The 16,941-nt window shown below is 45.4% G+C and overlaps 1 protein-coding gene across 1 annotated transcript in view; it reads left to right on the forward strand.

Moving 5' to 3' along the window:
• Positions 1-2,590: 2,590 nt before the first annotated feature.
• The window catches only part of SMARCAL1 (SNF2 related chromatin remodeling annealing helicase 1), an 86,693-nt gene continuing 72,342 nt past the window's right edge, over positions 2,591-16,941 (forward strand). Inside the window, exons 1-5 of the mRNA XM_072617651.1 lie at positions 2,591-2,786; positions 7,227-8,126; positions 8,606-8,656; positions 10,594-10,848; positions 12,319-12,369. Coding sequence (XP_072473752.1) covers positions 7,268-8,126; positions 8,606-8,656; positions 10,594-10,848; positions 12,319-12,369 — 1,216 coding nt within the window. The 5' untranslated portion in view covers positions 2,591-2,786; positions 7,227-7,267. The remainder of the gene's footprint in view (positions 2,787-7,226; positions 8,127-8,605; positions 8,657-10,593; positions 10,849-12,318; positions 12,370-16,941) is intronic.

Here is a 16,941-nt window from a genome sequence, read left to right on the forward strand (position 1 = left end):
ATGAAGGACATAGGAATGGGTGACCAAGTCAGCCATGGTGGAATCCCTCTTTTGAAGACCCTTAATGAAGAGGCCATCATGAAAATGACATACAATACTGATGAACTTCTCTGGGCAACCAAATTTTGACATAATTTTCCATAAGCCCTCACAACTAACAATGTCAAAGGCCTTGATCAGATCTACAAATGTTGTATACAGACCTCTGTTCTGCTCCTGGCATTTCTCCTGGAGTTGTCAGGCAGCAAACACCATATCGACTGTTCCTCAGCCCTTTCTAAAGCCACACTGGCTCTCACATATATGACCATCTTCTAGGATTAGGCTATTAAGGAGGATTCTAGCAAAAATCTTGCCAGCAATGACTAAGAGAGATATTCCCCTATGATTGTCACAGAACAACCTGTTACCTTTACATTTATAGAGATGGACAATGGACTCATCCTTGAACTCCTGGGGGATAACCTCCTCTTGCCACATAACCTGGAAAATTTCAGTCAGCTTTTGTATGATCAATGGTCCTCCTACCTTGTAAAACTGAGCTGGAATAGAATCAGTACCAGGTGCTTTACCACATGAAAGGAGCCTAATGGCCCTCAAAACCTCTTCATCAGTGGGAAGTTCAGCTAAGGAAGGATTGACTTCAACCTGAGGTAAATGGTCAATAGCCTCAGTATTGGTTTGAAGATGGTCTGTTGAGAACGCTATGGAAGTGTTCAGCCCATCTCTCTAGGATCATGTCCTTATTACTAATCAATGTAACTCCATTAGCACTGAGTAGTTGTGATGCTCCATAGGTTTTTAGTCCATAAATGGTATGTTTGCCTGGATTCTGCATAGTGGACAATGCTCTCGTGCCTTCCCAGTCACCAACGGAGTGAAAGAGGGCTGTGTGCTTGCTCCCATGCTTGTTAGCATGAGGTTTTCAGCCATGTTGTCAAATGCTTTCAATGAGGATGAACATGGCATCAAGGCCAGCTATTGTGCTGATGTTAATTCTTCAATCTGAAAAGGCTACAAACTAAGACCAAAGTGGAGGGAGTGTTGGTGCATGATTTTCTGTTTGCAGATGATTGTGCACTCAATGCAGCCTCTGAAGCTGAGATGCAACAAAGTACGGTCAGTTCTTTCCTGCCTGTGCTAATTTTGGCCTCATAATTAACACCAAGAAAACACAGATAGGTACTCCATCAGCCACCACCACACCATCCATAAGTGGAACCATCGGTTACAACACTGGAGAAGTTTTGAATGCTGTGGATAAGTGCACTTACCTTGGTAGTGTACTTTCCAGGGATGTAATAATGACAATTGACAATAAGGTTGACCCATGCATTGCCAAAGCTAGCTCAGTGTTTGGAAGACTCTGGAGAAAAGTATGAGAGAGAAGAGGTATTAGAATGAAGGTCTACAGAGCCGTTGTGCAGACCACATGGTTGTATGCCTGTGAAACATGGACAATTTACCAGTGCCTGGCCAGGAAACTGAATCGCTTCCATTTGAACTGTCTTAGGAAGATTCTGAAGATCACCTGACAGGATAAGGTACCAGACATTGAGATCCTTGCTCAAACCAAACTGCCAAGCATTCAAACTATGCTTCAGAGAGTGCAACTCTGATGGGCTGGTCATGTTGTTCAAATACAAAATGTATGCCTGCCAAAAAGACTATTTTATGGAAAACTCGCCTGGGGCAGGCGATCACATGGTGGCCAGAAGAAATGATACAAGGACACTCTCAAGGTCTCTCACAGGAACTTTGGATTTGACTATACAACATTGGAGACACTGGCACAGGACCGCTCAGCATGGCATGCCCACATCAGAAAGGGTGCCAAGCTCTAGGAGCAAAGCAGAATTGAGACAGCACAAAGTAAACCTAGGATGTGCCAATTTGGAGAAACCACCCCAAATGTTCACAGGGACTATCTGTGCCCAATCTGTGGTAGAGCATTCCGAACTCCTATTGGTCTGACACACACTGAAACTTGACTTTATGGTGGTGATGTCATTTTGGCCCTCTTTGAGAAAGGAAGGACAACAACCAACCAACAGAGGGGCGGTGTGTTTCAATGGATCCTGGCTCCACCTGGGGCAAATCCCTTCCCTTCTCAGTTCTCAGTTTCCCCATCTATAAAATGAGGAGGCATGACTGCGTGGCTTCCAGGGTCCCGTCCAGCTCCACATTTAAGGGACCTCATTGGTCCAATCTCCTTACTTTACAAATGAGGAAACTGAGGACCGGAGAATTTAAGTGCATTTTGTCCAGGAAGGAATCAGTGAGATAGGAATTGAAGACTCTAACTCTAATGCACCCCTCAATGAACCAGGATGTAATACATGGTAAATTTACTGGTAACAAGCCAAGATTTCCATCTTGAAGTACCCCAGGGCACCACGCTGGGAGCCTAGGCTGGTTATGAACTCCCAAAACTGCCTAGTTGCAAATTGCATGAACTACAACTCCCAACATGCAACACTGCCCCCGTCCTCGACCGGGACGCTGAGCCTATCGCCCGCCTAGCAGCGCAGAACCACAAATCCCAGAGGTCCTTGCCTGGAACCCTCCCATTCTCGCGGAGCCTCGTTCCCACAGTTAGTCTACGTGTGGGGGCCGCGCTGGCTCCTGGGAGGTGTAGTTCTGTGGACGCTCACTGCGCAAGGCGGGCGGATGGGTTTGGGGATCTGGATAGAGTCTGGGTGAGTGAGCGGAAGAAGTTGCCCCTGCAGTAATGGAGTCGCGCAGTTGGGCATCCGCAGTAATGAAGCAGCGAAGCTGAGCGCCAGGTATCGCGCGTTTGAAGGCTAGGCCTAATCTTGGAGGGCTGGGGGGAATGGGGGCCTTCAGGCAAGAAGCGGGGTAACACACCGGATATAATATGGTTCGAGACCCACCCAAGAGAGGAGAGGGTGGGAAGGGGAGGGTGGACGAGACCAACTGCGGGGGAGGGGGGGAGCGGAGAGAGGTTGAATCCAAAGAGGGGCGGGTTGGGAGGGAGGTGCACGCACGCACGCACGCATGCGCGAGAAAAGTCCCATCTGGGGAGGGCGTGCTGTGGGATCGTGGCAGGTGCCCTGGCACGGAGCCCGAGTTCGAATCCTACATCTGCCACTTAATTGCCGTGTGATCTCGGGCAGGTCGCAGCCTCTCTGGTCCGCAGTTAAATGAGGGATCAGGATTCCTTCCAGTCCGAAACAGATGAGACCGTGCCCCCCAGTGCTCCCAGCCTTCCCACCACCAGACCTCGTGCCCACGGGTCCGTCGTGCCCTCGCCACACGCACACAGACACACACACCCACGTTGTACAGTCGGGCCCCTGCCTCCAGCCTGCTTCTCCTAGCCCTGTAGTGCCCTGCCTGCTCCACCTGTCCAGCACTCCCCCCCCCTGCCGTTTTACAGATGGGGAAACTGAGGCGAGAGAGGGGTGACAGGGGTGTGCAGCTGGCTGGAAGGACCTTAGAGTCACCTCCTCCAGCGCCTCATCTTCCAAAGAAGGAAACAGGCCCAGAGAGTGAGTGCTGAATGTCCTTGAAGACTTTACAGCATTGGGAGGTGGCACGGGTTAAGTGCCCGCCTCTCAAACCGTGAGCTTAAGTGGTAGGACTGCATCTGAGTCCCTTGGCTCTGAGGACTAGGCGTGCTGTGCCCTCTGGAGGGTGGGAGGTGAGGGGTCGGGGCTGGAGGAAGGCGCTGGAGTGGGCCGTCCTTTGGAGACTGGTAGGAAACAAAGGTAGCCTGCTTGGCATGCTTCCCGCTCTCCTTCGCCTTCCTAGAGGTAGAAGGTGGCAAGTCAGGGTCTGTAAAACCCATCTCATTTTCTTCTTTGCGTGTGCCACTGGCCATAGGAGCCTTTTTGGACGGAGGCATTGTGGCTTCTCACCCTAAGGTAGATTCCTTTTCTGGCCACAGGTACTGAGTGGGGAGAAGCTGGGTTCTTGGAGGTGAAGAGACAGCAAGCTCCATGGTTGGATTCTTGAGATGCCTTCAGAGTTTTGTTGCTTGGTGTCTATGAGGGTGTTACCCAAATCTCCGCAGATCCCTATAGGTGTGGTGGCTCCCTTCTGTCTCCATGTCTTACAGGTCTAGGACGATGTCTCTGTGGTTTGGTATATTGACCAGCCCGGTGCCACATGCAGAGAGCTGGTTATTTAGCGGTGCCTGATGTTGACTGAATGAGGATGTGCTAATTTTGTCTGTAATTGATCTAGATGCTCATTTATTTTTGGCTCCTGTAGGTTGGAAACAGGCTTTTTCAGCAGATGTTACACCGGGGTGTGTTGTTTTTTCAGCTATTTCGGTCTAATCTCTTATCCTTTTCAGCTTAAAATGCCTTCTTTCTCCTTATCTGGTGATTCTCTGTGATGTGGCCCAACTTTCCCTGTGCTGAAAGTGGATTAAGTGAATGCAATTCATCCAGCTTTTATTAAGCATCTGCTGTGTGCTAGTCACTGGCTTTAAAAAGCCAAGATGAAATTGTATCTGTTTTAGCTGAGCCTACTTGAGATGTAACATGAATGAGCTGAAAAAGTGAATGAATGAGAAAGAATTTATTTAGCACTTGGTGCCAGATGTAGTGCTAAGTCTTGGGAATCCAGAAGGACTTTACATTCCCATGGTGGTGGTGGTGGTGGTGGTGGTGGTGGAGATAGATGTTTGTCCTTCCTTCTCGAAGAGGACTGTGACATCAGGAGGCTGAGGCCATGACTTACAGTTGAATTGGATTTAAGTGAGGAAGGGCTGTGCCAAGTCACCAGCCTCACTGCCAACTGAGGCCAGTGATGAGATAGAGATCAGGACAACAGGAGATGGCCCTGGATGCAATGGGAGACCTTGGCCATTTTAAGCTAAGGTCTTTAACAGGTCTCAGTTTGACTGAGACAACACCCATTCAGTAATTAAGGCTAGGTAAGAAATGAGGCTGAGAATAAAATTGATCTGGGAGAGGAAGATGCTTTGAGTTTCTGGGCAGAACAGTACAGTTGCTATTTACATTTATTTGGAACCAGTCAGGGCCCAAACAGTGACCAAGAGGGACTTGGCTTGAGACCTATTGTTGGTCAATCAATGAGAACTAGAGTGATTTGAGTTTTAAGGCTTGGTCCTTAAGAAAAAATCTAACCAACCAGTAAACCTCAGGATATCTTTGGAGGTTTCAGCAATCAAAATTTACATTTCTTTGGGCAGACCACCTACAGATCAGGGTATGAAGCCCCACGTGGACAGAGAGAAAGGAAGTAAAGAAAAAAAAGAAAGCGCTGTGGTGCGCTCCTGGCCAGTCCCAGCTGGAGCCCCGGTGGGGCAGTAGGCCTGCTCCCCCCAGAAGCTGCTGTTTATCCTCCTTTCTCCCGGTATCTCTGGGGAGTGGTAGCCTGGGAAATCACTGAGGGGGTTGGGGAGGGGGGAGTTTCATTGAAGTCTTTGGACTGTGGTTCGGTTGATTTGATTACTGATGGGGTGGAGGTAGGGGAGCAGCAAATCAGGTGAGGCTTCCTACCGGAGTTGGTGCCTGAGCTGTTTCTTGAAGGCTTTCGCAAACAAGAATGTAGGAGTGCATTGCAAACGTGGCAGGTCATTAGTGCAAAGACATAAAGATGGGAAACAGAAAGTGGAATGTCATGCTATGTCCCATGCAGAGAACAGCTAGCAGTCCAATTTCTATGAAATAGAACTGCAAAGATGAATGAGAGCCAGATGACTGACTTTGGAAGAATTTCACTAGCTGACCTTTACACAGAGCTTTTAAAGTTTGCAAAGAGTTTTACATCAGTGATCTCATTGGAGGCTCACAACAACTGATTTGGTCTTTGATTCAGCAAACATTAGATGCAGAGCTTAATGCTAAATACTGGAGAGAGGGATGTTTGGATTAAACTCCTTCACTGTCTTCATGGAGCTTACAGCCTGCTGAGGAAGGGTGGAAGACAAATACAGATGACCAGAATACATGGTATTACATTGTGTGGGGATTAAAATCGTCCAACCTATAATAAAAGAGACTGAGGCAGAGCTCCAAGCCAATGGCACTTAATTAAAGGGTCCATGGTCCCCTCTAATGAAGTGGATCTCAGAACTTTCTCATAATCTTCCAGGGCCTTATTTTTATAAGGTCTGATACTAAACATGCTAACGAGGCTATACAAAGTACAGAATCCTATTGGTTGATAACACTTTCTTTGTGGGCCAAAAAATGATGCATGAGCTAGAAGTGGTATGTCGGGGTGGGGGGGCATCTCCACTAAGTGTTCATAAGATAAGATGGTCAATAAAATGGTCACCTGCTCATGTTGGACAAGAGACAGTGGTCTGGAGGTACAAAAACAAGTTGGAGGACTTTCCATGTAATTGAGTCACTTCTGCCACACTGGGCTTGGTCACCATGACAGGGGAAAACAAGGGTGGAGGGCCTCTAGTTAGCTTCCTGTGATTAAGCAAGTGAACTTACAGTGTGTACTTCACAGTTCTGGGGCCTAACATACAGAACTTATAATCACTACCCCTATGGAATCATAGCAAACTGATTAATACCCATTGGACTAGAGTAGGGGTCCATATGAATTATTCTGTCTGTTGGAAGTTGCAGAATACATTGCGGGAGTTCTGAAGGAAAGTTTGTTAGTGGAAGATCAGCAGGGAGGATTTCCCAGAGAAGGCTCCCAGGTCTAAGAGTATAGTGGGTACTTCCTTGGGGCGGTGGTGGGGAGAGCGCTGTCCAGTGTGGCTGGAACAATACACAAGGAAAGATATGGCAGAAGGCTGGAAAGATGGAGAGCATTTTGTGCTTTGTGCCATTTCCTCAGATGTATGAGGCAGCTGGGTATGTACTGGATAGAGCAGTGGGCCTGGAGTCAGGAAGGCCTGAGTTCAGATCCAGCCTAAGACACTTGCAAATCCCTTAACTTCTGCCTCAGTGAGGATAATGATGACACCTGCCCCTCCATCCCCCAGGATTGTTGTGAGGATCAAATGAGACAACATCTGTAAAATACTTAACACAGTGCCTGGCACACAGTAGGAGCTCAGTAAATGCTTATTCCTTTTCCCCATTCTATAGTCTAGCATATAAACACTAAAGTATATGACCCTATGTCCTACATACATACATGTCATTAGAGCCCCAAAGCATATTGGTCCCTTCTGCTCCTTTCAGGACCCCTCAGACAGAGACCATGGGACCGGCAGGTGGATAAGGTCAATACTTATTTTTGAACACTTTTTCCTCCAACAGGTTATTCTCCGTTTTCTACTCCACCTTCATGTCCTGTCAAGATGTCCTCCACCCTCACTGAAGGACAGAAGAAAAGGATAGAAGAGAATAGGCTGAAGGCTCTTGCTCGACGAGCAGAGAAATTAGCCCAGCAGAGTAAAGGCGCAGCATCAGGCCCCACTTCCATTCCTGGGACAGTCCACCCATCCAGTCATAGACATCCAAACGGCCCCAACGACTTAGCAGGAGAGTCTTCTCATCCAGGCTGCAGCACCGTTAGGACCAGTCCCCAGAACCCCCGTGTCTCCTATACTGAAGTCAAGGCACATCAGGTTTCCGGAAGTTTTCATCCTCTGGAGCCAACAGCAGCAATTCGAGAGAGGCAAGAGAAGATCAGTTCAGCCACTGTGGTCCACATTTCACATCCAGTGGCTTTCAGTGAGATCTCTCAGCCTTTAGCACAGGGCTTTCCAAAGAACACCAGCCAGCAGAATCCTGGTAACCTAGCTCAGGGTCATACCTGCATGTCTCCCCAGTCCAAGCCTGCAGTCTCAACTGGCTCTATCCCTGGACCTTTGGGTGAGCCAGGGCACTCTCGGGATTGGCAGGCTACTCCTTCTGGACTTGTGAATGACTCAGGTAGACAGTCGTGCAGTGCCACCGTAAGCTCCACCCCTCATCCTGAATGTCAGGAAACAATTGGACATGCCAGTGCCATCCCTAAGAACTTTTCTGACTCAGGGGGTCAATCCCAGGAGAAGAATGGAAAGCTTCAGCACACTCTTCAGGCCTCTCCTCAGAAAGCATTCGGCTCTCAGAAAGGGAAATGCACAAAGAAGGGAGGAGGCCGTTTCCAGGTGGAGATAGGATATAATTCAGAGCTCCTTGCTGTGTTTAAGAGTCTGCCCAGCAGAAAGTATGGTAAATAGCTTGCCTGGCCTTTTTTCCACATGGGTTTCCTTTCATTCATCTGCCATTTAGTCTATTCCTTGCATCTCCCAAGGGATAGCGTTTGTTACTTCCCTGCATTCCACTATTAACCTTCTACTTTTTCATTCTTCTTGTGCCTTCTGGCCTGTTCTTGTAATGAACATCCAAGTTTGTTATCTTACAAAATGACCTTGTGGGGATGGCTGTGCTTGAGGAATTGGAAGGTCTGGGTTCTAGGCCCAACACTACCATCCAAGACAAGGCTTGTCCTTTTCCTGGTTCTATTTCTTCATCCTAAATATAGAATCAAGAATTGTCTGCATATTTGCTCTCCACTTCTTAGCAATAGTGTTGCTTGTTGGTAAAGCATTTTGAACTCTGGCTGAAAGGCTATTTGTAAGTACAAATGACTGTAACAACAGTAATTATCCTCATCATGGTCCCATTAAGTGGTTTATGCTTCATTTCAGATCCTGCTACAAAAACGTGGGATTTCAGCCTAAAAGACTACAGGCCTCTAAGTAAGTAAACCAGTCATCGTCCTTGGTTGTTAGAGAGACATTGGTGTTGGAAATTGTCAGACATACTCTGCTGTCACTTGTAGGTGTGGTGGTGTGCTTGGCACCATTCATTCTTTCTCCTTCCATCCCTCTGTGGCAGGGACCTCAGGTGCTATCCAAAAGCTGCTTGTCAGCCAATCCCTACTTGATCATTGTATAGACCTGGATTGGCTTGGGTGAACATAAGTAGCAATTGTTTCTGTTTTGCCCAGAAACCCTGAGGATCTTCTCCTCCCAGATGGAGTTTTTTTTTTGACTAGGTAAAGAGGCCATTCTCTGCCTCATTTCTTATGTATCCTTAATCAGAGTCAAACTGAGAACTGTCAGAGACCAAGAGCCCCCCTCTGCATCCTGGGCCATCTCTTGCTGTCCTGATCTCTGTCTTGCCACAAAGGAGGCAGTGAGGCTGGTGACTGCACAGCCCTCCCTTACTTAAATCCAACTCACTTGCATGTCCTAGCGTCACCTCCCTGATGTTATAGTCCTGTTCAAGGACCAACAGCCACAGCAACCATTGGATAAATCACTTATTCTTTCTGAGACATTCCCTCATCTGTCAAAGGAAGGCGTTGGATTCCACTGACTTAGAAAACCACAAATGAACGTTATCTGTGTTCTGTTGTGCTTCTATTTATTTTGTTAAATATTTCCCAATGATATTTTTAATGTGGTTCAGGCCCACTGGTGAGTCCATGAGTCGGACACCTGTGGATTAGATGTCCTCTGGAGTCCCTTTCAGCTCTGAATCTATGTTTCTGTCTTTTGGATTTTAAAATGCTGTGATTCTATGAAACCAATATGGCAGCACTGTGAGTCTGTCCTGGACACAGAACTAAACTGCAGTCTTGGATTATCTGGATCCCATAGAGACAAGGATTTGGGTGATAACTGGAAGGCAGTTTGGGCTAATAGGACAACTGGATTTGGAATCGAAAGGCCCAGGTTTGAATACTGCTCCTGCCACTTACATACTGAGTGAACTTGGGGAAATTATTTATTTCTCTGTGCCTCAAGTCTCCATTTATAAATGCAGTTTATGTCAACCCAAGTTTGAAAATTCCATGATTGCTGTGATAGAGCCAAATGCAGTGGTAAGTTAATGGTATTTCTCAAGATTGGTCCGTTTCTGCTCAGATTACCCTGGAGCCTTGCTTCTCTTCTCCAGCCTTAGGCCATGGACAAGCAGCAGCCAGCACTCCACCCTTCCCTTCCGCCCTTGATCCCCTCCTCCCAGCCCACAACCCACCTGCTACTATCTAGTGGAAGGGGGAGCTACCCCGACCAGGGCCTCCTTGCCAGGGCTTCTTCACTATTCATGAAGTTTGAATGAGCTTGAAATCAACAGCTCCTCCCCTTATGATCAGTTGGAGGACCATCAGACCTGACCATTGGCCCCATCACTGTTTACTAAGATCCTTAGCCCTTACTGTCTGCTCTGCCTTTCCCCTCATGTACTCTCATCTTAGCCACTTAAATAATGAGCACAGGGGAGGTGAGAAAGGGATCCCTGAGTCCTCCTTGAAGGGACTTCCCCACTGCAGGGCTACTGAGTGAGGTGCCAAGGTTCAAATCCATCCTACCTCTGTGGTCCTTAGGGTTTCTGGACCTTTCCATCTACTCAGAAGCTGCCCATTTAGAATGTAAACTTCTTGAAAGCTGACACAGTCTAGCTTTTTCTGTTTGTATCCCCAGTGTTTAGGACAGTGCTGGGCACATAGTAAAGGCATTTTTGTTTAATTCCTTTCTTTGTCCATCCAGCAGCTCCCCCCTGTTTCATCTTCACCTCACCTCCAACTTCCCTTTCTCCCCAAGACACATTTCTTTGCTTAGTCTAGTTAAATTAAGAGCTTCCTTGTGCTGTTCAAGAGCTGGCCACAGTAATGTTTCTTCCCTTGCAGTGAAAGCTGTCCAGCACCTTCGCACAGTCACATTGCAGCCCCTGGAAGGATCTGATGCCACTGCTTCTGCCTTGAAGTCTCCAGCGTCAGAGCCCCCCAGTGAAATGCCCGTGCAGCAGATCCAACTCCACAGCAAGGGCCTGGCCAGCATCAGAGGTCGATGTGTACTTATCTCGAGAACCCGCTTCGAGGCAGACATTGGCTTTGCTGAAGATGTGATCGCGATATTTAAACAGATGGCTTCTAGGAAATATGGCAAGTTTGCAGCTTTGATTAGGTGATTCGGAGGTAGCAGAGTGTGCTCTTTGGCTTTCCCTCTTAGTGAATGTCCTCAAGGTGTCAGACTGCTGGAACCTTCTTTTACTTCTAGAAGTAAAGCTTGCTTAAAACATTCCAGGTGGAGAATGTCTAGGGCAGCCTGGAGTATTCTTGGAACTCCCATAAAGTAAGCTCTAGACCCCCCTCAGATACCTGGGTTGCATCTCCCAACTCTCACTGTCCAAAACTCATCTAAATCCCCCCAGCTTTCCATTTCATCCAGTCTCCCCCGATCTGGGCCCAGTGGGACTGGGAAACAGCTGGTTATAATCCTCTGTCTAATCCTTCAGAGACCTGAAGATAATTAATTCTTCCTGCAGGTTGTTCCCCGGGTTAAATAACATCAGTTGTACTTGGTTTTCACAGCCAGCTTTTAGGCTCGTAAGAAGCAGACCAGAATCCTGGCTTCTAGGCCTACATCTCAGCTTGCACCCATTGGCTTTTAAAAATCACTTATCTTTCCTAGGGCTTTATCTCCTTCCCTCTTTGAGAAAAGAGGGGTGAGCACCCCTTATTCACTGAACAAACAAGCCACAAAAGCAACAAGGGTGTTTGAGACCCAGCTTTGTTGTTGGTTTGTGTGAATGAGTGTAGAATTCTATAGAAGTAGGAAGATTGGCTGGTTCGGGAACAGCTTTCAGAAGGGGCCTCAAAGAAGGGTCTGAGGGCATCTCCAATAAGAGCCTTCATTCTTTTCTGAGAGCGGGGCTGCATTTATTTTTAATTCAGCAGTCCCAGCTCAGTCTCAGATTTTGTTTTGTTTCTTGTTTATTCTTGAATGACAAATATGAATCATCTTCCTGGAGCATTGTTTGAAATGTGCTACTTACGCTGATTGTTATTTTTTGGAGTTGCCAAAAGTAGACCACATGGCACCTAGCGCAGTGCCTTCAGCATAATAGGTGTTCAGTAAATCTTTGTTGAAATTAATAGTCCTTCCTCTATTTCCTATTTACCAAGACTGTCTTTGAACTTTTGCCCCAAACAGCAGGCATTCATTCAGTGTTTGTCAGATCTCATAACATCGAGTGTTCCTATCATTCCTTTTCTTTTGGCTATTTACTGCAGCAGTCCACAGCTCACCATTTTTGTTGGTTTTGTAAGGCAGCTGTGCTTTTCTTTTGGCCACAGATCTTCCAGTCAGTCACCTTCCTTGTTTCACCCTTAAGGACTGGTTGGTCTCCAGACCAAGATCAATCAGTTTTAGCCCAGATGGATCTACATGTGGAGCCCAAGATTCCTTGGGTGTCTCTCTTTGGGATATCAGCCATTGGGAGCTTTATTCCCGCCCTAACATTTTAGGACCATTGTTGACCCATGGAGGGGCATCGTGATTGAGTTGGGTGGGAGAGCTTTGAAAGGTGTGGCAGGGAGGCCTTGACATTTGTCTGTTTTTTTCTTTGGCAGATGTGAAGACCAGGAACTGGAATTTTCATTTGGAGGATCACAAAAGACTAAGTGAGATGCCCAAGTGGCTGACTTAATATTGTTGCGCCATAATTAATCTGTTTGAAAGTTGTTGGGGTTTTTGCTGTTGTTTAATTTGTCTTGTCTCACATCCTTGGCCGAGGACGCTGGGTGCTAGGCAAATGAAGCTGGGGCAGCTTTCTACTTTCTCTCAAATATTTGTCTTAAGATCATTGATTTAAAGCTGGGAGGGACCCCAGAGGCCCTGTAGTCTAGCCCTTCATTTGCAACCAAGGACACAGATTCAGATGTCAGGGTCACACAGGAAGGGAGTAGCCAAGTTGAGGTTCAATCCGTGGCCCTCTTTGTAGCTGTGGCTAGGAAAGAGAAGCCTTTTTCCCTCTATAAGTGAGGAAGCAGTTGTAAAATTACCAAGGCAAGCTGGGTGGTCTTCTTGGCTGCCATATACACGATATGCACCTGTGGCTGAACTTGGGGAGGTCATCCATCCATTTCAAAGAGGACCAAGGACATGAGGATGATGCCCTATGAGTTGGATTTCAGTGAGGCAGAGCTGTCTACAGCCGTGATGGGAAAGGTCTTGCATTTGGAGTTCAAGAACCCAGATTAGAATACCAGCTCTGTGACGACAGATGGGTTGTTGTTACTTTCTCTGAGCCTCAGTTTCTTCATCTGTAAAATAAGGATAAAAATATTTGCACTACCTCATAGGGTTTTTTTAAAAAAAATATAAACCTTTAAAGCTCAAATAAATATCTGTCACTATTCCCTTTGACCTTGAGCAAATCCCTTAATTTCCCCAGGCCTCAGTTTCTTCATGTGCAACATGAAGGGTTTGGATTCTCTCTAATGTTCCTTCTAGCTCTGAATCCAGTGATTCTATTAAACTCAGTTACCAGCTGACTAAAGAAGGTTGTGGTTTCTCTTTCTGTGAAAGGTTTTCTCAAGGGAGCTATTGGAGGCCCTTTCAGGCTTTACATTCTGGGACTGTTCACAGTATGCAACAGAGAATTTGCCCCTAGAGCCCTTGGTCATCTTGGTAGATAGACATGGAATCAACCCGGCAAGGGGAGGTAAGGTACTCCTGATGCAAAGATCACTAATCACAAACAGAACAAGTCATTTACAGTTTGTCATTATTTTTGTATTTTACTGCCATGTGGTTGTAAGAATGAGTGCTAATTTTGCCTCTAAGAGACGAGTTTGGGAATCCAGTCCCAAAGCTTGTTATTTCTTCTCGTCAAGAGGAGGGGAGGAGGTGGGACGAGTCCTGGATTCAGAATCAGCAGACTTGGGTTCTAGTCTCATCTCTTCCCCTTGCTTAGCTGTATGACTATGAACAAGTTCTTGAACCCCTCTGACCCTCATTTTTTTAATCTGTAAAATGGAGATGTTAATCTTTGTACCAGCTACCTACCTCACATGTTTGTTACAAGGGTCAGTTGAGGTGATAGACCTAAATAATATATAATATAATTATTAATCATAATTGTTTCTGATAGTAATTTTAACCATCTCTATCTCTGTCTCTGGGTCCCAGGTCATTAAGATTCTGCTGTGGTTGTTTCACCAATAGCATTAAATTGATTATGCCTGGAGTGAGTCCTGTCACTTTGCCAGGCCAGTGGGAGGAGTTGTTGGTTAACATCAAGTTGGTCCATGGACATAATACAGACATGAGATCTAGAGCTTGAGATAGGAAGACCTTAGTTTTGCTTAGGCCACCATAGTGAAAACCTGCATTCTCCTAATATCCACAGTGCTTGTGTTATCTGAGTGGCCAAACAGTCAACAGGGGAGTCCTCTGAATCTCCCCTTTTCCTCTGTTTAAGTGAAAAGGTCCCTCGTCTCTGCCTAATTTTCAAAGGGATGTAAATAAAGTGTCAGTGAGATACATTTAGCTTCTTCATTGGAAAGACCACTGTAAATAGCTAGGTCAGGTTGGATTGTAAAATATTTAGTGTTCATAAGCAGACTGATACCCAAAGGTGGAACTGTTACTGTCTTCTGACCACAGGCATCTGGGACTCCTGTGGGATCCTTAGCCAAGGACAAATTTGAATGTAAGTTGAATGGCTTCTCTTTGATGTAGCCATTGAGCTCTTTTGGAAGTGTTTTCATATATATGAGTCAAACTACCTCCCAGCAGACAAAGAAGACTGATTCTTCCTGCAGTCCTGAGGAGGGAAGCAGTTTGTTCAAGGCCCTCCAACAACTTAGAGGCAGAGCTGGGGCTAGAGCCCCTCACTGTCCTAGGACTTGGCACTAGGACTCGGTCTTACCTGGCACTTGTTGAAAGAAGGTAGAATTCCGGGGTGGGGTTGGGGAATGGTAAATTGACGTTGATGGTGAGGAGAGAATGCAGTGCAATCCTTGAGGACTCAGACATGCATGGGATCCTTGAGTCATTGCATTTCTGCCCCTGGATCTCCCTCAATTTTTCTATAAAATAAGGTTAGTGCTCTAAGAAATCACCGTGTGTAAGGAATCCTAGGGAGTACTAACTTCTATTAGTCCTTGCTTGCAAAAATTCTTCAGAACACGGTATGTTGGAAAGAATTCTGGATTCGATGATGTCAGAGAACTTGGGTTCAAATCCCAACTCTGTCGTTTACTATCTTCATGACTTTGGCAAAGTTTTTTCACTTCTCTAAGCCTCAGTTTCCTCATCTGCAAAAAGAGAAGGTTTAATTAGAGCAGTCTTGACAAACACAAATAGAAATGGATCATCGCAGGCTGCATGTTGATTTAGAAAACCACAGGTTAGCATCATCTGTGTTCCATTTTTATTTATTTTGGTAAACATTTCCCATTTATATTTTAATCTAGTTTAGCAGTACTAGAGAGTTTGGGAGCTGCAACCTCTGAAAAAGAGGACCTTGAAAGGTCTTTTCCCTATATCCGGGTCTGGCAAACCAAGACTGCCCAAGGCCTTAAATGGCTTTTTCATTTTAAAATAAAGTTTTATTTGTGTTTAAAAAAAAAAGTAAGAAAAACTCTTCTTAACTTTCTGGCCATACAGAAACAAGCAGTAGACTATATTTGCCCCCCTTCCAGGCCATAATTTGCTGTCCTTTGCGCTAGAGCTATGGTTCTATGAAAAATAGAGAAAAAACAATATACTGTGCCAGTATATGAAAGTATATGCCAGTATGTGAGAGTAGTGACATCAGAGCTTTGACAATATATGACTTCTTACTGATGAGGATCATATTAACATACTCTGTGACAGATTGCCTTTAGAGGATGCATTCCTTTTCTTTGAGTTTTAAGGGACTAGTATCTTTTTCCTGACCTGAAATCAGCATTGGGGTGTGGGTTTTGCTCTAGTATGGATCAGGGTCATCTCTTTCCAAGATTAATTTCCCTTTGTCAGATGCTGTTTGGAAATGTGGCTCAATTGGTCTTAACCAAAAAGCTCTTTCACAAAAATGACCCTCAGATGATTCTAATTTGCCAGAGAGCTCACCATCACCATTTCCCCAGCATCAGGGAAAGAACTGTGGGGATAAGTCAACAAGCTAGAAAAAGACAGTGTTCCTCAGTGGTGTAGTTGAATCAGGAACCTATGTTGTGGAGAGGATGGTTATAGAGAATTTGGTGATAATGGTCATAGAAAACTGGATGCCAAAAAAAAATCATGCTTATGAAGCACCATCTTTCAAGCCAGATAGATCATTAATCCTGCCTTGATTTTCATCTGCTTTTTGAGTGCTGGTGATCACCAGGATAAAAATGAAAATTGTTTCTGTAGGCACATAGAGTACCTAGTCTCTTGAAGTATACAGAAACCAGCATACTCAAATTTAATTTGGAGGTGTAAAGTGCATTTCTGCATCAAGATGGATGGACTCTTACATTAATGTTTTCAGCCTTGCCCAATTTCACATCAGAGTGAATTTGGTATGTGAATGTTGCTTCCAGGAATAACTAGTGCTTGTGTTTTGTGGAGAACAGAAATGTGTTTTGATTTCTCTATAAAAGGGCTTTAAGTAAATTGGAAACACAAACCAATTTAAGATGGCAATAGATGGGTCAGCCCTCCGCATTCACATTAATATTTATAATGGGTATCTATTTGGTGTTTGGTGTGAAAGAATTTGTTTTGTCTGACTTGTTCTAAGGCCTTGTGGAACAGTAAAACAAAAGAGGATTGTAAAAAACGGAACCAACCTGGAAAATTCAAAGCAGCAAACCTCAAGACTGATTCTCTTGTATAGGAACATGGGGAGGGAAATCTGGTTTTCTGCCTTGATTTAATAATAATGATTATTAAGGTAAATGACATTTCTATAATATTACAGTGATTTATATACTTTATCTCATTTGATCCTCACAGCAACCCTTTGCAGTAGGAACTATAAATATTACTCCCATTTTGCAGGTGAGGAAACAGGCTCAAAAAGATTAAGCCATTTGCCCAATGCCTCTTGAACCAAGCTATCTTTTGCCTTTTAAGTCCAATACTCTGCACGTTTGGGTAATATTATGCTTATCAGTTGAAATCCAGAGAACGATCTTGACTGTTTTCTCCTTACCCCTACCCCCTTCCTTCAAGCAGGCTGTCGTCATTATCCCTAGGAAATCCTGAAGGTTTTTAAG

The sequence above is a fragment of the Notamacropus eugenii genome, chromosome 6, assembly GCF_028372415.1.
Source record: "Notamacropus eugenii isolate mMacEug1 chromosome 6, mMacEug1.pri_v2, whole genome shotgun sequence".
Classification (NCBI taxonomy): domain Eukaryota; kingdom Metazoa; phylum Chordata; class Mammalia; order Diprotodontia; family Macropodidae; genus Notamacropus; species Notamacropus eugenii.